The sequence below is a fragment of the Malania oleifera genome, chromosome 1 (genome assembly GCF_029873635.1).
Source record: "Malania oleifera isolate guangnan ecotype guangnan chromosome 1, ASM2987363v1, whole genome shotgun sequence".
NCBI classification, from domain to species: domain Eukaryota; kingdom Viridiplantae; phylum Streptophyta; class Magnoliopsida; order Santalales; family Ximeniaceae; genus Malania; species Malania oleifera.
In genome coordinates, this window is record NC_080417.1 from 49545684 (window position 1) to 49567958 (window position 22275).

The window sequence follows — 22275 nt, forward strand, 5'->3', positions numbered from 1 at the left end:
ATGGTGATCCCCCAAAGAAGGAAGTTAAAGGGGTGGAATAGACTTAAGAAAATACAAAAGATTGGAAATGCAGAGTCACCACTTTTATTATTTTTCTTATATAGAGAAAACAAAGGAACAAATCCTAAAAACGTCTATGATGTAGATAGTAAGGGTCCGAGAGAACATTTGCATACAAAAAAGGTGGTAGACTAACCATTCTAAGGGGATTAGTCCACCAACACACTACCTGCACCTGTTCTAAGAACGGTTACTGCTATGTGTGTGTGTCTTAACTGAGAATGAAACGAAGAAAAGAGTGAAAGTTCCCCTTTTGGGTCATTGGTGAAGTACCATAATCCAAGAATCCAAACAACAGGGTTGAAAGCCCTGGCATACTCTTGTTAAAAAGGGGAGTTGGCCTCAAAATATCCTAAATTTTGAAAGCATGAGATAAAATGGAAGAAATTGATGGAAAAGGTTTTGATTGATTGCCTTTAGATTTAAAGATGACTCTTTACTTCGAATTTAAGGTTTGGAAAAACTCAACACCAAATTACCTAATTTCAATCATAAATTGGATAGGGTGGATGATGTTTTTGATTGAATTTTGAATAAATGGGAATTGTGGTTCCAACCCCATGATTGAAATTAGAAAATTCAATGCTGATAAAAGGGAAAATCTCCTTATCAACATCAAGTCTTAAAGGAGAGTTGAAATAAATAAGTTATTTATGAGTTTTACAAAGTCCTCTAACTAACAATTGGGATTTGAATGTGAGTTTTGGTCTTGCTATTGTTTGCATGCATAGTATTTAGTTTGGATATGATATAGTCTATGAACTTCCTATTCAATAACTAGTGAATTGACCAATGGTTAGATATTTTGCTTCCTCCAAGACATTTATGTAGTAACCCAAAAATTTGCTCTGATACCAATTATAGTAGCCCAAAAAATTTGCTCTAATACTAATTGCAGTGCCCCGAATTTTTATACAACTGAAGACCTCAAATTCATTATACCAGAGTACTAAATAATCTCATTATAACAATATCTCTAATATCAAATTTAATTCATCCTTAGAAATTCTAAATATACAAAAATAATAATTTAATATTTAATCTAAACTGCTCCTTCTAATCCCACCCACGCTTCTGCTACGCTACTCTGATTTTGGTTAAGCTCCTCAAGGTATCTAAAATGTTTGATAAAAAATGGGGTAAGACACCTTTTAGTAAATAAGGACTAAATTATTATTAGTGTGTAGAAATAATTTAATAATAAATTTTAAATAACTTTACTATACTAGAAATTGTATTTATAAACTTTGAATCACATATTTAAATAAATACACGTACTCTTCTCCAAAACAACATATAGGCATATTTAATGGTCAAAGTCACATAAATACATAAATATGTATAAAAGAACAACTTCGCGGCCAATGCATGTCATATTTAACCCCCATGACCGGGTTGTGCTGTCCGAAAATTAGATTTAGCATTGGCTGACCAAACAAAGCTAAATCAAAAGTTTATGTCTATAAGATTAGTTTGCCTACCACATCTTGATCTAGAAATAGGTGGGTACAACCACACTCAGACCAAACTGACTATCCATTGCCAACACTTCCACAACAGTGTGGCTGCCCTAATATTCCTCTATAACTACGAAACTGAGCATCCACCACATCCGGCCCATCAGGGTTTTCAAAACATATAATTGTAATTTATGCAATAACACAATATAATAATCTCCTCATTTTCTCAACTTATAATTCGTAATAAAGTCTCATCATTATTCCTAATAAAACACGTAATAAATATAATACTGTAAAATTCATAATAAAACACATAATAAATATAACTCCGTAAAAATCCCAACATGCTTAATTAGACAATAAAATAAATTAAACTTATGCCACACGATTTTTATGATAATTACTATTTTATTAATTTCCTTAGAAATCCTTATAAATATATATATTCAGTAAATTTAAATAAAATTACATATTTGAATAAAACAGATATAATTAATTTCATGTACTTAGTTTAAATTAGGTGTATTTGCGTGCTAATTATAATTTAATAAATTGCCTAAGAAAATCTATAATAACATATATTCGGGTATATTTAAATAAAACAAATATCACCATATTCCCAAACTCAAATTTAATCAGGTAAAATGGTATATATTTAAATAACACATATATAATTAAATTCACGTATTCAAATTTAATCGAGAATATTTTAAAATTAGATTTGACATAATTTAACCCACTTATCCTAACACTGAAGTGGTGCCTACGGTGTACGGATAATGAAATTTCTCCAGTTAAATTGTTGAAGAGCGGAATTGGGACCCATGAATAATGTCCGTTCTTCAAATTGGGCGAGAAATGGCAGAGAAATTGAGAGAGAGAGAGAGAGAGAGAGAGAGAGAGAGAGAGAGAGAGAGAGAGAGAGGGTTGATTTAAACCTTTAGGTTACTTACTCATCATGTTAACATATATATGTATAATATTATAGTACTATATTATTTTATATCATTTAATTAATAATAATTTATTTATTTATTTATTCTTTATTTTTTATTTTTTTTATTTTTTTATTTTTTATTTTTTATTTTTTAAGATTATTCCACTAATCTTGTATGTATAGTTTTGGAGTCGTTACAATTTATGTTTCTTCAATTACGGTATCTTTTCTTTCAATTGGTTACTGCATGTCAAGAAGCAAGGTAATGCCTTGTTTTACACTATAAAGCCTATTGTTCTGAATTCATGTAACCTCATCCTAATGAGGTTATCATGCATAACAAAAGTGGTTTTTTCTTGAAAAATAGAACATTGCACTGCCGATTTTCTCCCTATCCCCAATCATCTCACTTCTACTCATCCTACTATGCTTGAAATAGGGAAATTGTTTATGAAGATTTCAAATTAAATATTTACTTCTATTACGTCATCAAGAGAAATTTCCAAATTGTTGAACCTGATAATGGTTGTTCTTTAGAATCACTTTGATCATCAAAATATTATCAAAAGTTATCCCTCTTTGCCACATTAATCAATTTCAAGCCTATGGACATCTTTATTGACTATTGCCTCAAATAATTCGTCTCTTCATTTATTGACTAATAATGATCATTTTTTCTCTTTCTTACAAACATGCAGTTTGTTCTGTGACAGTGTCATCATAATTTTCAAAACTATAATGACTACATCATTTTTATTCTTCTTTCACAATCTCACTCTCACACATTCTTACTGTTGTAATAATCCAATCCTTCCGTATTCCCTAATTTAGGCATCAGAGTGATCTCCCGAAGTACACTCCGGGTCCTTCAAGTCTTTTTTGTTTGATTCTTTGTAAGTGATTAAGGTCAAGATCGATCCGCATTTTCTAGCCAATTTTTGGCCGCAACAGTTGTCTTACCTTTACTTGTTGGCTAGCCAATATATGAATATTAGCCATCTCATTACTCAATTTTATTTCATTTTGATTAATATCTTTTCTTTTCTTTCATTACCTATTTTGATCTTACTTATTTCATTTTCTTATCTGATGGACTCACTTTCTTTTGGTTTAATAAAATTGATTGCCATTTACCAAAAATGAGCATACCTATTCTTGGTTTTTTTTTTCTTTTCCCTTGTTGCACTTTCAACATTCGAGTTTTGGTTTTTTACAATGAATCAATTTATAAATTAAAGGACCCTATCACTTATGAAGCCCATTTGGTCAGTTGGTCCAAAGTATAGAAATGTTTGTAACTTAAGATTTCAAAACTATGAATGTGGACAATTTAGGCTAAAGAATGAAAATTTTTGGTCTCCCATAGTTTATTTCTAATGGAAGAAAGAAAGCTATACAATTTGTAGGTTAAATTTATCATGGTCAAGAGCACCTTTGAGTAAAGAACAAAAACAAATATGTGCAATGTACTTTTTAATTCCCATGGTAGCTTTTTTTGTTTATCTTTGACTTGTGTTTACATTGCATATATAATAATAATAATAAAAAAGAGCAGTGTTTAACTCTCTTGAACTTCGATTTTTTTTTCTTTTTAAAAATCATTGCAAAGTAAACAATGATATTAAAATAAATAAATTCAAAATCTATAATTAAAAAAATTAAGATTTTAAGTTTATAATAATAATAATAATAATAATAATAATAATAATAATAATAAAGAAGGGAAGGAGCTGGCTTATAGTATGCTTCTCTTCAATTATTCAATTTTCCCCAATCTACAAAAGTCAATACACCATTATACAATTCTAATGTAACATAGCAATACAATTCGATCTTTTCTATAACATATGAATAAAAAAAATTAAATAATCGATAAATCACGTGCATTAGAACTCACAACAACAACAAAAACAACAATGGTCAATTTTTCAAAAATGAAAAAATTAAAAAAAGAATATTCTATCTGCTATTTTTGCTACCGTTTTACTGTTCAAAGTTATATTTGTCAAACGTAAGGGTCAAAATCTTGGAGGGCAACTTAGTGGAGGAAAAATAATAAAAAATAAGTGAATGCATCTTTATTTCACAAACATGTAACAAGTAGCTCATTGCAAATACTTGAATATTTCTAAAGTAAATATTTTTCTTTTTATCCTTACATTCATTGCATATGGTGGACAAATAAAAGGCAATATTTTACATTTACATTACTTTTGATTTGTAAAATAAAATAGAGTGCAATAGTATAATCAATACATAAGAATATAACAATTTATAAAAAAAAAAAAATTACAAAAAATAGTGTCATACCAACTAAGAGAATATCAATTTCACATGAATAGGCATTCTCATGATAAGATTTTGAGAACAATTATTTTTTGCAAAATCCATTTTAATTGAAGTAATACAAGTTTTTGTTTGTCTTTATTTAAAAAAAAAAAAAGTAAAAGATACTGACCTTACTTGAGATTTGGTAAAAAGATAATGATCTCTTTTAAGATTTCAAAAATTTTAGGGACCTCTCCTGAAGTTTTAAAAATTTCAAAGACTTCCCCTGATGTTTGCCAAAAATAAATAAATAAATAAATACAAATCTCTCCTTATATTTTGTTTTAGCAAATTTTATGAGATATTTATGACATTTTTGAAACTTTAGAAAATATCTTTATCTTTTTGTCAAATCTCAGGAGGAAGGAAGTGTCTTTTGCTTTTAAAAAATAGCACTTTTTTATTTTTTATTAAAAATATTTGTTATTAAAATGTATTCTATTTTGAATCGATTTCATTTGTGAACCAGATGCTACAAGCAATATTAGGATTGTTTATGGTTGGGTTAGGTTGAGTTGGGTGAGATCAAGTTCAAATTTCCAACCTAACCAAATAAGTTAGTTTGAGAAATAATCCAAAATAAAGTCACATTGTATTGAATGCAATTTGAATTTATTTGGATTGTGTTGATGTTTGGGTGAATCGGGTTGAACGGGTGGTTTAATTTTATTTTATTTTCTAAAGAACCAAAAAATAAAATAAAATAAGTGATAGTGAAATTAAATTTTTCCAGAATACATGCAAGTGACTTATATTTCTAATAGCTCGAAATACGAAAATAGAACTAGAAAGAGTTTTTTCCACAGCCACAATTTTTAGCCTTTTGTCTTCTTTTCCTTCATGTTGTTTCTCGTACTTTTTTTACCATTATATTTGGATCGACGAGGTTGGGTGGGCTGCACCCTCAATTCATCATCCGATCCATATGTTTAGTTTGTATAAAAATTACGATTTACAATTCAATCTAAATACAATAAAATTATTTTTTTTTATAAAAAAAAGTAATTTGAATTGGGTTGTGTTGGCTTGATCAGATACACATAACCAATGTATACACTACACATGCATAATACACAGTGCACAACCCAAAGAAAGAGACTCAATTTTTTTTCCCAATTTGGAAAGTGAGAGCCATCAGTAAACATAGAAGGATTTTTGAAAAGTGAGCTATAATAAAGATTATTGCTGGGCAATTTTAAGTTTACATTCTTACCCCCCCACCATTTTTTTAAGCACTGATAACTGATAATGAAGGTAAGAAGGGTAATTTTCCCAGTGCAAAGAGGGTAATTCCGTCATTATATCAGATATTATCAATGCCACTCCGGAATTTGGTTAGATTCCTCTGTCACATCTCCCCAAATTAACTAATCCAATTTATTTAACTCTTCCATGTCAGTATTTTGATTTTTGACTGTTGACTGACCACTGGGCAAGAGGAGCAGCAACTTAGACGACGTCGGTTTGAGCACCTCGCAGGGCTTGTTTGCCAACGGCACATTCCACCTTAGGGCACTTTAACACTGAAGTCTGATACTTGCCAATCGTAACCCCCAATTAGCATTCATGGCCGTCCGATCCCAACTTTCAAACACTTCCCTATTTAGCTTTTTCCCTGTCCGTCGCCGTGGACGTTGATGACTCAATTTACCAAATTATCCCTACTGCCCTTCGTGCCAAAACAGACGCCTCTTTTTGGGCTGTGAATCGGAAAGGGTGTGCTGTGAATAATAGACCTCGTGGAGGGTATTTTCGTCTTTATGTTTCAAAATATAAAATTGCCGGCACTCTGCCCCACGCTGTCTGCCTCTCTATGTGCCCCTCTCTCTCTCTCTCTGCACATCTAAAACTGTTCTGCAAATCAATCGCTTTCCTCTAAAGTACCATTCAGCTTCATGTGCGAAGATTAGAAGAAGAAGAAGAAGAAGTGGTGATGCTTCTAAGGCAGTGGTTGTGAAGCTTTTCTCTTCAATTCACGCAAATGAAGCAACTTCGATATGGCAGGGAGGGTGTGAGAAGATGGATAGAGACTGGCTTTAAACCAACGAGGGCAGGCAGCCCCTGAAAAATCTGCCATTGCTGAAAGCTTCAGAGGGCAAAGGAACGTTTCTTCGAGCAAAGTAAGAAAATCCCATAGGAAAATCCAAAAAAATCCCATCTTTTCGTTTGTTTTGGTCCCTTTTGTTGCAAATCAGAGATTAAAAATGTAAAACGAGAAAAACCCAGATGTAATTTACTTGTGACAAGGAAAAAAGGCATTAATAAAGGATCGAGAAGATTTGCAGTCGCAAGATGGGTTGCTGTTACTCGAGAATAGAGAGAGAAGAGATCGTCTCAAGGTGCAAAGCTCGAAAGGGGTACATGAAGCAGTTGGTGAAAGCCAGACAAGCCTTCTCGGCGGCTCACGTCATGTACATTCGCTCTCTTCGCGGCACCGGCTCTGCTCTGCTTCAGTTCGCCAATGCAGAATCTGACCTCCACCACCACCACCAGCAGTTGCGACACCACCTTCCGCCACTCCTCCCCTCTCCGCCGCCTCAGTCGCCGGCGCCTCCACCTCCTCCGCCGCCGATGAGCCCGACCTCTGACTCCTGGACGTCTTACTCCGGCACCCCTGCTCCACCTCCGCCGCCTCCCCCGCAGCCGTCGAGCTGGGATTTCTGGGACCCATTTGTGCCGTCGTCGTCACGGTCTGCGACGGAGGAGGAATGGGAAGCCGCTACCACGGCTTCCGAAACGGCCGCTCCTCCTCCGGCGGCGATGTCGGCTAGCGTGGCGGCGCCGCCTTCTATGGTCAGTGGGTTTTCAGACGAAGCTGCCTCCGCTGAACTAGCAATGGTGATCTCGAAAAAGAGTAAAGATCTTAGGGAAATCATCAAAGAGGTTGATGAGTATTTTCTTAAGGCTGCTGATGCTGGTTGGCAGGTGTCGCTGCTCTTAGAAGTGCCAAGCTCTGGCTTTTCCAGTCACAGAGGAGGTAGCAATTGAGTATACATCTAAAACTAAACTTTAATAAATAAGAAATTTAACAAATTTAAATTTTATATTTTTTATGTTTAGAGTTGGTTGGTCTTGGTCGGCCCTTTTTTTCTTAAATTTATCCTGGGAGGTTTTGCTCTGGATTTTGATTTTCCTGTTTGCCTGCCGTTTGGTTGACTTGCTAAGAAAACTGAGATTTGGGGGTTTGTTTTTGGTCGCCTGCAAACAATGTTCCAGCCAACCAAAAGGGAATGTAGTAGTTGATTGATTGTTTTTGGATGTGGGGTTTTTGAACAGGTAAGCTTTATAACGGTGGGAAGAGTTTGAGTCCACTGATATGGACATGGGGTTCGAATGTGAGTGTGAAATTGAACGGATTTGGGAAGTTGGGTGAGGAAACGGTGGCAAGTGACATTGCTGGTGGTGATGTTCTCAGTGGCAGTCACTGCTCTACTTTGGAGAGGCTGTGTGCTTGGGAGAAGAAACTGTACGAGGAGGTCAAGGTATACTCCGTACAATTCCATGCTTTCTTTGAAGATTTCCCCTCTTGTGGGGTTTATGTGATTTTGCTTTTGGGAGCCAAAGGGAATAAAAAAAAAAAAAAATTGGAACACTGAATTCTTAACATTAAGTATTATTAATTGTTGTTGTTTTTCTTGTTTTGGGGTGGTCTTAGAATGCTGAGGCAATGAAGAAGGAGCATGAGAAGAAGGTGGCACAGCTGAGGAAGCTAGAGGTGAAGAGGGCTGACTATGTGAAGACTGAGAAAACCAAGAAAGAAGTTGAAAAGTTAGAATCAAAGATGATGGTGGCTTCCCAGGCCATCGAGACTACATCTGTTGAAATAATCAAACTAAGGGAATCAGAGCTTCATCCCCAACTCCTTGAACTTGTTAAAGGGTTAGTGTCCCACTATTCTCCAAATTCCTAGCATGATCTTAGGTCTTTCCTTCCCAATGGAAAAAAAAAAAAAAAAATGCTCAAGCAAGCAAGCAAGCCTTGGAAAGTTAAGAGGTCATTTGGGGCAGCTAAAAAGCTAATATTAGTTTTACACTAACCTAAAATGATGTAAAATCACTTTTGGAGGAAACTTCTATAACCAAAATTCTTTCACAAATAATTTTAAGTTCCAAATCACTTTGCAACAGCAACGAATTCATGAACTCTTGTCAAAAGTATTACGAAATCATTTTGATTTATAAGCTGCCCCAAACGGGTACTTAGCTTGCTTATACCTAATACAACGAAGAATTGAATGGTCATTGGATTGAGCTTTCCAAATTAATGTTCTTAACAATTTGTCCGGGTTGGATATGACTCACCTTCCTATTCAGGACTTGGAACATTTTGGACCCTCTTCTAAACGATAGGCAGCATACTTGTTGGCGCAACTATAATTTAGTGAGGAAAGTCAAAAGTCAATTCTAATGCTTTGGCAAGGATAATATGCTGAAGGCAGTACAGCACGGAGATTGCTTTTGACTGCTTTTTTTTTTTCTGGCCCTTCATGCCCGTTGGTTTGCTTTTTTTGTTGCATAGACGTTCTGATTCCAGCTGTTCTATGGGTGAACTATCTGTTTGGGGTATGGCGCAAAAATACAAAACTCTGCTGGTTCCTGTGACCTAGTACCAAGCTTTATAAAAGATGTCTGAAAGGTTCAAAATTAGGCAAGGGCAGTGCTTCGGCTGCTGAGCTTTAGTGGGATTGGTGCTTGCTTTTGGTCTCTCTCTACAATCAGAAGCCATCTTTTGTAAACAAAGCCCTTACCATGAAGGACAAAAACTATGATGTGGTTTTTCTTATGGCCCTTCGAGGAAGAAAAGAGAGGGTGTATCAAACGGACAGACCAATTATATAACATATCCTGCGACGGCACAGAATTACGGGACTAATTTTCTCCAGAGTAAATTGGGATTGTTTTCTTTTACTCTTGGAGAGAAGCTTTATTCTTGCATTCATATGTGCACACATACATGCAGCTATAGATATATGCACACATCAAACCATACACGAAATCATATTATACTTAGTTTGCAACCAGTTGAAAGGGTTCATTCCACTTTAGTTATGTCCAAAGGCACATATGATTTCTTTTTTTCTGTTTGGCTTGGTTTTACAGGCTAATGTCCATGTGGAGAAGCATGTACGAGTGTCACCAGGTCCAGACCCACATAGTTCAGCAGCTCAAATTTCTCAACACCATCCCATCTGTCGAACCCACCTCTGAGATTCACCGCCAATCAGCTCTCCAACTTGAGCTCGAAGTCCAGCAGTGGCACATGTCTTTCTGCAACCTAGTTAAGGCCCAACGGGACTACGTCCTTTCTCTCATGGGATGGCTTCGCCTCAGTATCTTCCAAGTCAACAAAAGCCCTTTCTCCCCTACCAGAGAGGAACGTACTATTTTCTCACTCTCCGAAGAATGGCACCTTGCAGTGGACCGCGTTCCAGACAAAGTGGCATCTGAGGGAATCAAGAGTTTCTTGACAGTAATTCATGCCATAGTCGTTCAACAGGCAGAAGAGTATAAGCAGAAGAAAAAGTCAGACTCTGCATTTAAAGAACTTGAGAAGAAGGCAGTTGAACTGAGGTCACTGGAGAGCAAGTATGGTCCATTTTCAATGTCTGAAACATCAAGCACTAAAAGAGGAAAGGACCCAGTTGCAGGGAAGCGAGCAAAGGTGGAGCTTTTGAGAGCGAAGGCAGAGGAGGAGAAGACAAAGCACGAAAAATCAATTGGTGTAACTCGAGCAATGACACTGAACAATCTGCAGATGGGTTTTCCCCATGTGTTTCAAGCTGTAACGGGTTTTTCTAGTGTGTGTATGCAAGCATTTGAGTCTGCACACAACCAAGCCAAAAGTGATGGTAAGGGGACGGATGTGAAGATGCTAAAAGCTTAAGAATACCACTTTCCTCTGTGTGTAATAGGTCCTGAGAGTTTTAGAAGAAACATATCCATTACTGGGTTGCTGTATAGATTGTGCATTTTGTTTCTGCCGCAGGATCAACCCAACCCCAGAAAGTTTTCCTGGTTCAGAAGCTAGCCGGAATTGCCTCCTACACAGATCTGTGTGGTGCAATCTGATCATTGCATTGTCATAGGAATGCTTTGTATTTTCTCCTGTTTTGTTTTCACAAAATTTTAGGCCTTGGAGATTGTGATTTTTTAATCAATCATCTTGTGATTTGTTATTTGTTTTTTTTAACGAGGTTGACCATTAGGTCCATCAATGAAGTGTACAAACCTGACGGCTGAAATTGCCTCTGAAAAATGACTTTAACAAAATTTTAAAATCTCTCCTACTTGAGAGATCCATCTGACATTCTGCCTGCCAGGCTGTGCCCTAAAATATTCCTGCAGGCACATTATAAGATAGGAACCTCTAGTGACTGTCCATGCACTACTGTTCTAATATATTCTTGTCTTACAGCAAAAGAATGTGCCATGATTCTGTTCTTGGGAACACAACCTGTGGGATTAAGTGGATAATAGATAAAATGTCAAAAACGCAGCTTTATTTAATTATTATTTTTATGTGATTAGGTAGTGTGCTTCTGCCCATGTTCACCATACTGCAAATTGATTATTTGCATTTCAACCCTCACCTACAAATATAAATGGTTTCTATGTAAAACTCCAAAATAGTCTCATGACAATATACGAACACTATGCACTACTCTCGAGTATACTGTAACCCAAACATACTTGGGTCATGTTTCAAAACTCCTGCAACACTGAAAAATTCTACTCTAATTTGGCTTCATCAATTACCCAATGGATAATCACCAAATACAGAATTGTTCCCTCTATCAATGGATGGAACTAGATCTAGCTGTACACTTGCCATACAACCAAGTCAAGCGCTTGTCGATTTTGAGAGACAAGAAAGTCTCCCTCGCATTTGGGTTGTCAAATAAATTCAGAGCAGCAAAATAGACTCTTTCATCTACGCCTTCCATCTCATCCAATGCTTTAACACAAGTAGCTATAGAGAATCTGGCATTACACTGCTCTATAGCAGCTGTCCTCAGTTTTGAAGCAGCAGCCATCTCCAATATAGCATTTGCAATAATATCATCAATTCCCTTCCGCCCCCTCTTGCGATGACCAGAACTCAGCATAGTAGATTGAAACTTCTCTTGCTCATCAGCCACATCAGCCTCATCCTCAGATTCTGATGATGACTCCTCATGAAATGTGTTCAGTGGCTCTGGACAAGGAACCATAAAAGGAGTCCCATCCTCGTATTCATTAGAGTTGCCATACTTCCCATTCATTCCTGGTTCTGTGAATATTGAGCATAACTGTTTGTAGATTGGGCAGCCAGTGCTTCTGATAGTCTCAGCATCAGGATGTTCCTGGCACATATGTTGCCAATGGGGCATTTGTAGGGGATGTTAGATAAAGATAATAAATCTACTCCTAGTTTTGGAGGAACTCCAACCTCAGAATGAGAACATTATTTAAACAATGGGATAATATTTTGCTTGATGAGATATTCCATGGTGTAAAGAAAATATGCAAAACCTTCAAGTACCAATAAACAATAACCCTGCTGGTCGTTTGGTTTAGGGAATCTTTGAAGATTCCTGGGAACATAAGTTCGAAATTCTTGATGCCCATGGCATGTGGGTGGGAATCCATTACGCCCACAGAACATTCCAATCAATCTGGATTCCCTTGAGGATGTTCTCATTCCCAGACATAGGATTCTCAAGCATGTGATTCCCCAAACCAAACGCCAAATGAAAGTTTTGTAACTTGATGTGGATCCCATTGTAGCCAAGAAGTCTGCTGCCAAATCATTGGGTACATCATTCACACAGTTTAATCAATTTAAAGATTTTGTTGATGAATATATAAGCCAATGGAAAGTTGGAAACAGGAAGCGCATACCCTAATGTATTGGTCCCAAGCTTCATCCTTGGCTATGATGGCACCTGTGGATTCATCCCAACTGAAATCATTTTGATCAAGAAGAGACTTTACAGTGACATACTGCCTCCTTAGGACAGCATACCGGTTCTTCAACTGCTCCTTATCCCATTTCAGACCTGTTTTCTCATAAAATTCATCACACATAAACCTCCATGCTTTCTTCCCAAAAGATTTGTTTTGTTTATTCCCCTTCTGAACCTGGTCAACCATCAAATCTAAAAGTATCTTAGTGAGGTCATTAGTCCACTTGGCCCTTGACTGTTGCTCATGTTGCTGAGCTGGTGGTGGTCTCCTCGACCGTGTAGGCCGGCTAGCCATCTACAGTTTCACAATTCATATATAAACTTAGTGAAGAAAAATATGAAAGCACAATAACCATCATGAAGATCAACAATTAGGGCAGATCACAGCCCAAAGAGGGGGGGGAACCCACCTGCTCAAAAAACTCAACTCGAACTGTGACATAGTGGGCAACAGTGGCAACTGGCAAAGAATGATGGGTACTAGATTTCTTTCTGAAAACCTCCCTCCTTAAACTATAGCTCATGTTGTGGAAAAGGCTGCTGTCTCATACACGCAAAAGTATATTGAGAGCAGAGAGGTTCATACATCAAGCATGAACGGTTCATAATCCATATCATACTGTATAGGGTCAAAGGTCGCAAACCCTGCATGTGTTTGGGGAGGGGGGAGTGGGGTGTGCAGAAATATTTAGCTAGTGACTGTGGATGCACTTTCAAGGAAGAAGAATCTATATCATACTGTATATGTAGGGCTTTTTCAGTCACAAACAAGGGGGAAGGGGGAAATTAACTACTTGTAATTTTAACCTTGAATTTGGCATATGTGCTCATCAGAAAAGATGGTCTGTTATACACTTATACTACAAAACCAGGTTCTCTCAAACAACAGGTTATATATAAATTCTTCTTCCATGAAAATGCATCCACAGTAACTTGTTAAAGATTTATCATAACCACAACATCCATACTCCTGTTTTATTCAGAATTGATTCCTAGATTTATGGTATATATATCCTTGTTTTACACTGTTAGAAAATATGTCATTCCAAGGCAAGTTTTAGAACCCCCAGACTGCAGTCCACATTCTTTACGCTGTGCAAAAACTGTCAAACCTCCTTAATGGCTGTGGAAGTCTGCAGCGGAGGATGAAGCTTCATGGGAGATAGTTATATCAAACAAATTCAGCCAGTCCGCTGGAGCTGGGCTTTGGCTTTCAAATGAGGTGAACATTTCTCATGGTATAGGCCTTTGGACAGGCATTAGGGAACAGAAGGAGAATATTTCTCAATTAATTGGGTTTGTGGTGGGAAAAAATAGTAGGATCAAGTTCTAGATTGATCTCTGGTGCAAGCATGTAGCCTTAAAAAAATTCATTCCTAATTGTGTTCAACTTGGCAAGATTCAAAGGAGAATTGGTAGGGAATGTGTCCTTTCGAGTAAAAAAGGGGTTGCATGGAATGCCTGCTTTAGGATGGACATTCAGATTGGTAAGGAGTTGGCGAGGAGATTCTCACCTTCATGAGAGTAGGATTGATGTTAATAGGGAACATTATATCAGATGGTTGGGAGGAAACGGCTCTAAGATTTTGGGGTGAAGTGGAGAAACCATCTTTCCAAGGAAAGCTATGTCAAAAGGTTAGCCCCAAAGAAGGTTGCTTCCTTTGCTTAGGGGAAGCAGCTAGTGTGGCCACTCTTACTGGCGAATTTTAGGAGGACGGGTGATTTAGTTAAAAGGTGCTTTATATGTAAGGGAGCTGAGTAAACGACGATGCCAGTTACTTCATTGCAGCAAACCTAGGTAACTCTGGAGTTTGTTTTGTAGTGGTTTGTGGATTGTGATGTTTGGGATATGCCTTATAGCACAAAGCATGTCTTCTCTTCTTCAACATTGGAAAATTAAGAGATGTCATGAGTGTTTAAAAAGAGTGTGGGACATGGCCCCATTGGGTTTATTTCCATGCATATGGAGATAAAGGAATCAAAGATCTTTTGAAAGGAATGAATCAATTGTGCAGAAAAAGGATATCTTTGGTATACTTAATTTTTCAGAACTCTGAAAATCTTATAGCAGAGCTCAAGTCTTACAAATCTTGAAGTGAATTAAAAAAAAAAAAAAAACCCCCGTGGCCGTTTGTTTTGTCCCCAGATTAGCAATTCCCCGGTGTCTGTGTTTTTTGGTCATGGAGAGGGCAAAGCCCAAACAGAAGAGAAAAAGAAAATTACATCACAAGTTCACAACACTACATGGGCCTGCAACTCCCTGGAAGATGCAAATCTTGAGAGAGCATTGGAAGTGAAAGCAACCCAATACTAAGAGTTGGTGTAGTTGGCAAGCCAATCCACAATTTTGTTCACTTCCCTGTAGGTATGTTGAAGCTGAACCACCCAATTTCATTCCGTTCTTTCTCCACAAGATTCAGCTAAAACAATAAGGATTTGTAGGGTAGGGTCCTTCATCTTCCTACAAACCAATTTTGTTCCATTCCTCCCTTGGTGTCCTATCATACAAATTTTTACATCTCAAAAACAAAAAACAAAACAAAATACACACACACATACACACAAAACTGCAAAACAGTTTAAACCCTCATCATCAAACCCAAGTTTAGATTTCAAAAGCCAAACTTGATTCCAAAATTCAAAATTTTCAATAATCATTTCAATGCTTTCCAAAACCAACTTCTCCCGGAATATAACAAAGACTAATGAAATGCAAAACAATTCAAGTGTCAGTCCAACTAGACAGTTTTTACACAAGTAATCCTTCAAATATTAATGCATGACGCAATAAATGCACGTCTACACACCCTTTCAAATACTAATATTAATATATAATAAAACAAGCATGTATGCACGTGCCGCAAACATATCTATGAGTGTCTCCAGGAAGGCGAAAGGGGATGGTGAAGGGAGAGGGAGCAGCAGAAGAGGAAGTGTTTTCTGACTTGAGGAAACGAGTTTCCAAATGGCAGTGACATGGCAAGCCAAAAGTGCCAATTAATTTTTCAACGCGCAGCTATAACTTCAAACGAAAGCAAGCCTGTAATTTCGCCCTAGCTTGCTGGGGTAAGAGTACAATCCACACACAAAAACCACCAAAACGAGTTCCAAATTATTATACTAACCTAATTCAACAAACTGAGTATCATTAAAAACCTCAAGAAACAAGGAAACAGAAAAAAAAAAAAAAAACGATTAATCGCAATTCTAACACCGTAAGCTGGTTGACTCATAAACTTACACGCATTGAATTCAAGGAAAATGAAAAGAAAGTTTCTTTGTGTTCGAGCGTTTATGTGTCTCCGTGTGTTTGAGAGAGAGAGAGAGAGAGATGGACTCACCTCTGAGGAGCCCTAATTCACAGCAGCTAATCGATTCGACCGTTGCGAGGCTCGGAGCTCCACAACTGTAACTGGTAAGCCGATGAGGAGAATAAATCAAATAAACCTAACTTTTGAAATCGCCGAAATCCGCAATTTTTTTCGAATTCTATAAGGAAAAAAAAAAAAAGCATTTTACTGAAGGAAAAAATTCCCAGCCGGACCAGACAAGGATCGTATCTTGGCTGTCGAGTCAAGGAGTCGACTCGAGACTCGGACTCGGAGTGAGGACCCGGGCTCCACCTAATTTCGCAGGTTTTTTCGTAAATAAAACAAAATGTAGTGTAAATTGCACCAATTAAGAATATAGAAGAGTAACAATAAAAGATATCCATGTTGCAAATATTATAGTTATAAAATGATAAATGTTAGTTTGTGAGATTGTAAACAATTTACTTGTTTTGTACCTCTAATTTAATTTTTTACACATGTTTTGTAGAAGAATAATTTTCATTCTTATTCTTGGGTTGGATTTTACTATAGCCGTACTTTTATTTTAAATAAAAATTTTGGACATTCCGTTATTTATTTTTATGTTATTATTTTTTTTGGTTGAGGAACTGTAAGTTGTCCTGTTTGTAAAATTATTTATGCAAGTTTTAGTATAATTTCACATAATGTTTTAAGTTAACATGGGTGGATTAAAAGGCTTCTTGATAATATATATAGGAAGTCTTGGGTTTTGTTCAACACTAAGGTCAATCCTTAATTTATTAGGAGGTAATTTTAGGGTTGGTCACATTCCTCCTTAGTTTGGTTTCACTTTGGAGGAGCCGAAGTTGGAGATTCAAATAGAAAAAAAAAAAAAAAAAATTCAATTGAGAACTTGAAAAATTTCTTCAAGTGAGGACTCTCCTTTAAATTCTTCTTTATATGTTTTTAAATAGTTGATCATATTATTTTTAGACTCTTTTCTACCATTATTAGAATGTTTTTATTCATGGTAATAAATTTTTTTTAAAAAAAATTTTAATTCTTTTAAGTTAATACAGTAGATAATTTAGTTAAAACTCAATGAAAATTATAATAAATATAAATATACAAAGGGTCTATTTGACTCGAGGATTTTTCTTGGGGAGAGAAATAAGAAGGAAACTGACTTTTTATTATATTTCTCTTTATATTTAATTATTTTAAAAATATAAATTTGTGTTAATATGATAGTGTAACGAAAAATCAAATATTAATGATCTGTAAAATTAAAATTTTACTTGACTTGAAAATATATTTTTTTTTATTTCCTTTTGTACTTTCCTTGGAAACGAAGCATTAAAAAATGGATTCTTCAAAAAAAAAATTCCAATGTTTTTCAAGTTTCAAACAAAATCTAGAACATTAAATAATATTTTTATTTATATACTTTGGCTTCGCTCCGCCACAATTTATGATCTTGTTGCATACCGAGTCTTAAAGATTTCAAAAATTATTGCTGCTAATTACTGCATTTGTTATATTTTATATATGGTACTTAATTACTAGGGGCAAGCATTCAGTTAGTACAGAATTAATCAAATTAACCAAAAAAATTTTGGTTTAAAATTCTCATTAAGTGAACCGAACCGAAATTTCATATTAACCAAACTCAAAACCTACCGAACCAAATTTCGATTAAATCAATTAACCGATTTAATATTTCAATATATATAAAATATATATAATATGTTATATTTGTGTGTGACTCTTATACTCGGTGGAATCACAAACAAAGGAAGAAAAACATGTGAGAGAAGTCTTCTTGTGTTGGCAACAGAAGACTCGCTTACGAGTGCCCTGTGCTCGTCAACGATTAGATACCGAGAATCAGAAGATCTTAGAGTCAAAAACTTGTGCACGAGTGGGCTTCTTTGACTCGTCAACAAATCCACTATTCTCGTCGACAAGTGTGCCTGGGCTGCGAGAAGAAATTTAAATTTTGAATTTGAACATTGGGGTGGTTGGGTAATTGGAGGGAAACCTCTGAAGGAATGTCTATTTATCCCTATCTGAGGGTATTATGAGATATGAGAGAGATCTTTGTGAAGTGTATTGTGTATTCTCAAATTTCTTAGTAAAATTTTTGTGCTGATTGCTTCTGTGGATGTAGGCTTTGCCGAACCACGTATATCTTGTTGTTGTACTTGTTATTTCATGTTTTTTTATTGAGTTTGATTTGCTTATTGTGTATTTATTCCGTTGTGCATCCTACTTATCTGATCCATTATTACAAAAAAATTTGTATTAGAGCGATTATTGATATGGCTTCAAGATCATCTTCTGCAAGATTTGACTTTGTCAAATTTGATGGAAGTGGGAACTTTGGTTTGTGGTAGAGGAGAGTGAAGGATAAACTTGTACAACAAGGAATGGCTAAGGCTCTACTTGGCGTTCAATTGGTTGGAATGGATGAGGCAACATGGGGAGAATTGGAAGCAAAAGTCGTTTCTACAATATGCTTGTGTTTGGCCGATGAAATTCTCTATCATGTGAAGGAGGAGGATTCTCCAGCGGTTGTGTTAGAATTGGTGTATTCCCAAGAGGGGGGGTGAATTGGAATTTTAAAATTTATCACCTAGGTTAAGCCGGATAAACAGCAGTATATACACAACCTAGGGTCTGCCTATTCAATTTCCAAATGCGTAGATAAGTATAATGTGAAATTTAAGTCATACGCATCATTCACCCATAACATACATGTGCGGCAAATATAAAGTGCGAAAATATAAATGAACACACGATATGTTATCGGGGTTCGGCCAACCGTGCCTACGTCCCCACCTCAAGCTCGCAAGTTAGAGGATTCCACTAAGAGCTCACTTAAGGGTGGAGCGTCACCGTTTACAACCAGGTCAAATTAACACAGGGCTGACCTCAACCTTAATCAGGTCAATTAGCGGGGCTGACCTCAACCTACACGCCTTAACAGGACGACGCACCTAGCTTTCCTAACCGGGTCTAAGCCAATCCGGGACTATTCCAGGGCTAGTCTCCCTCTTCAAGCCCGTGCCTGGAAATACAACCAATGTGTATTATACTGAAATGGTACAGTGATTATGCTTTCAAGTAAAGCAGATATGTACCCAAATTCGCGCAATAATATACACCACAAATATGAAATAATATGTAAGCTCAGTGTGGTCTAAGATGTCAACTCTCAAATAGATTTACTATCAGTGTAATGCGTACGTGAGAGTGCAAACCTAAATGATCTTTGTATCACAGGATATTCAATCTAAGTGATCAAACAAAGATATCAACCAGACTTCATATATTTCAATCAACAAGTTTTCTCAATACACATATGTATATGAAGTTCTAGCAACGTATAAGTTTGGTTTGCAAAAGGATATTCAATCTTTGTATTCAGCAAGAGATATATGAGTTAACGAGTATTGCAACAAAGATTTTATCACACTAGCAAATATCTCATCAAATATTTTCAAGATTAATAACACAGTAGATATTTGAAAATGTTTTGCAACCAAAATACAATTACAATCTTCTTAAGATGTTGCAATGGAGGTGCAAATCTTAGAAGATCTATCAAAGTTTTCTTAGGATAGACTTATTAATAAAGTCCCCTTAGAATACTCAAGGTTTAGCTCTCAAGGATAATAAAACAATCAAATATGAATGGGAGAGCAAACCTACTTAGACTAGCACTCAATCAACTTACAAAGAGTTCAATTTGTATGAGAAGGTAAGTATGAGTGTAGGAGGCTTAAGAATGAGTATTATAGGGTTTTGGATTTTCAAAGAATTTTCCCTAATCAAAGTGGCTAATCCTCCCTTAATCTTTGCAAATGTACCCATATATATAGCCATGGAAGGAAATATGACCGTTGGGGACCTATAGGGTATTATTAGAAAAGTTTAATGACGTTTAAGGCATTTTAACCCTGTTTAGAAAAATATTATCCACGGTAAAAATGGGAACAACCCGAGAGGTCCGGTCGACCGGGCAAGGGCGATTTTCAAAAACTCCGAGGTTCGGTCGACCGGGGCCTTTTTGAATTGTATGGCTCGGTCGACCAGACCGTTGGGATGGAGTGTAGTGAAAGTTAGAAAGTCAGTATATGTCTAAATCCTTGTCGAATAAACTTTTTCTTAAGAAAAGGTTGTATTGGTTTAAGACGGTTGAGGGTTTGGATTTGAACCAACATATCAACACTTTCAATCAAATTGTGAGTGATTTGGCACCTGTTGATGTAAAGTTTGAGGAGAAAGCCAAAGCATTTATGCTATTAAATTCCCTACCTATGACTCTGTTGGAATTTTGGTGTGATCCCAAGAGGGGGGGTGAATTAGACATTTAAAAATTTTTCATTAATTTAAACAATTACGTCGATTCACCACATCTCATATCCTATTCGAAATAAAACATGTATGTAAAGTAAGTAAGCAATGTGTGCATATATACATGTGTGCTGCATATCTCATTTAAATTAATTATGTGTGCATGTAAGATGGTTATAAAAAAATATGAACAAGCATACACATACTGAAATTAAAGTGCGTAAAGTAAATGGGATAAGGAGAGAGAAAGAGAGACACATGATATTTGTTATCGAGGTTCGGCCAAACTAGTCTACATCCCCACCTTGGGCATACCCCCCAAGGATTACACTAAGCCTACTAACTTAAACGGATGGAGTAGAAGCCGTTTACATCCTCTCCTTACGAGGTGAGGATGTTGACCCTATGGGTCATACCCGGTTTTGATAATGATAAATACTCTTTGTATTTAATGATTGATGAGTTTGGGTACGGGATCAATTGCAAGTATCATATGGTGCATGCACATGGACTTGAAGAAGATAAAGACCCAGAACATTTATTTGTTGTAATTTAATTGATTTTTATTCAGGTGTGTAATAGTAAATAGGAAATGATATGTAATAATCAATGCATTACATGCATGATTAGATAGATAAGCTAAAAAAGACCTAGACTAACCTTAGGTCCCCCATGCAATGCATAAAAGTGTGCCCGATTAATACTAAGTTAATCATCATATGAATAGGGAAAACATTTTAAAGAGAAAATGACCGAAAATGCCAAAATTGGCATGTTTGGTCAATCGAACTCAGTTATACGAAGATCTTCGGTCGACCGAACCCCCATCGGGTCAACAAGTTGACCTTTCATTTGACCAACTAGAAACATATAGGCAACGCCTTGGTCAACCGAACCCCCACGTGGGAATTTCCAACTGCCTAGTTGACCGAACCTCCTAGTTCAAAATTATCCGGTCCACTGAACCGCACGAATTTGAAAAATCGCCTTTGAAACGCTCAAGATGGTCAACCATACTTTCAGTTCAATTTTTCCACAGTCGACCAAACTGGGACACTCGGTCAACCAAACCTTAAGTTCGGTCAACCAATGCTCTCGGGTTGGCGAAAATTACCGAAGTTAAAACATTGTTAAAATTTTATTAACCTCACTTAAACATTTTCTAAAATCATCAATATGTCCTGAACAATTATAATTCTGGGGAATTCTATATATACCCCCTCATTTGCAAAAATTAGTGTGAGATTAGCAAAAACAATTGGCAAATTTTCTTTGATTTTTAAAAGCTCTATTTCTCATATTCAAGCTTCATTATTTCATTCTTACTCATCCTCATTGCAAACCTTAGTAAGTAAGAGTGTTATTGTGAGTTTCTAGTTAAGCTTACACTCTCGTTAGTTCTAGTTGATTGAGATATATTTTTATCCGAGAGTAAGCTTGAGTTTTTCTAGGAGACTTCATTAATAAGTCTTATGTAGGAAAACTTTGTAGAGCTTATGAGTTTTGTATCATCATTGCAATACTCAAGAGTTCGTATTGTTTTTTATTTGTGAAATAAATTTTTTACGAACTGTTTTCAAATATCCATTGTGCTTATTATTGAGAAAAATACTCTTGGAATATTTGCTTGTGTTGTGAAGATCTTTGTTGCTATATCTTTTGATTGATATTATCATCTTGACATAATGATCAAATAATTTTTATAAATCATTTTTGAATATCTCTTGCGGTTTATTTTGAGAAAAATATTTGTTGGGATTATTGAAGTGTGTTTGAGATCTTTGTGTTGCATTGTGATTGATACTATTATTTTGACACAAATATCTTTTCACATACACTCTCACGAACCAATCATCATATTTGCATTAGTCTTTGAGAGTAAACACTAAGACT

At 36.0% G+C, this 22275-nt stretch overlaps 2 protein-coding genes across 2 annotated transcripts; one reads left to right on the forward strand and one right to left on the reverse strand.

Moving 5' to 3' along the window:
- The first annotated feature begins 6583 nt into the window (after positions 1-6583).
- On the forward strand, positions 6584-11062 carry LOC131155810 (protein ALTERED PHOSPHATE STARVATION RESPONSE 1). Its single transcript, XM_058109242.1, has 4 exons — positions 6584-7762; positions 8062-8267; positions 8441-8664; positions 9885-11062. The coding sequence occupies exons 1-4, from the start codon at positions 7078-7080 to the stop codon at positions 10666-10668; spliced, it is 1899 nt and encodes a 632-aa protein (XP_057965225.1). The 5' UTR covers positions 6584-7077; the 3' UTR covers positions 10669-11062.
- Positions 11063-11339: 277 nt separating this feature from the next.
- LOC131155816 (L10-interacting MYB domain-containing protein-like) lies at positions 11340-16279 on the reverse strand. The gene is made up of 3 exons (XM_058109253.1): positions 16072-16279; positions 12666-13025; positions 11340-12127 (listed from the first exon to the last, which is right to left on the reverse strand). The coding sequence occupies exons 2-3, from the start codon at positions 13023-13025 to the stop codon at positions 11579-11581; spliced, it is 909 nt and encodes a 302-aa protein (XP_057965236.1). The 5' UTR covers positions 16072-16279; the 3' UTR covers positions 11340-11578.
- Positions 16280-22275: the final 5996 nt, after the last annotated feature.

Coding starts and splice junctions, on each gene's coding strand:
- LOC131155810 (XM_058109242.1), top strand. CDS start 7,078: ATGGGTTGCTGTTACTCGAGAATAGAGAGAGAAGAGATCGTCTCAAGG. Junction 7,763..8,061: donor CTTTTCCAGTCACAGAGGAG/GTAGCAATTGAG, acceptor GTTTTTGAACAG/GTAAGCTTTATAACGGTGGG. Junction 8,268..8,440: donor AACTGTACGAGGAGGTCAAG/GTATACTCCGTA, acceptor GGGTGGTCTTAG/AATGCTGAGGCAATGAAGAA.
- LOC131155816 (XM_058109253.1), bottom strand. CDS start 13,025: ATGGCTAGCCGGCCTACACGGTCGAGGAGACCACCACCAGCTCAGCAA. Junction 12,128..12,665: donor CTTGGGACCAATACATTAGG/GTATGCGCTTCC, acceptor CATATGTGCCAG/GAACATCCTGATGCTGAGAC.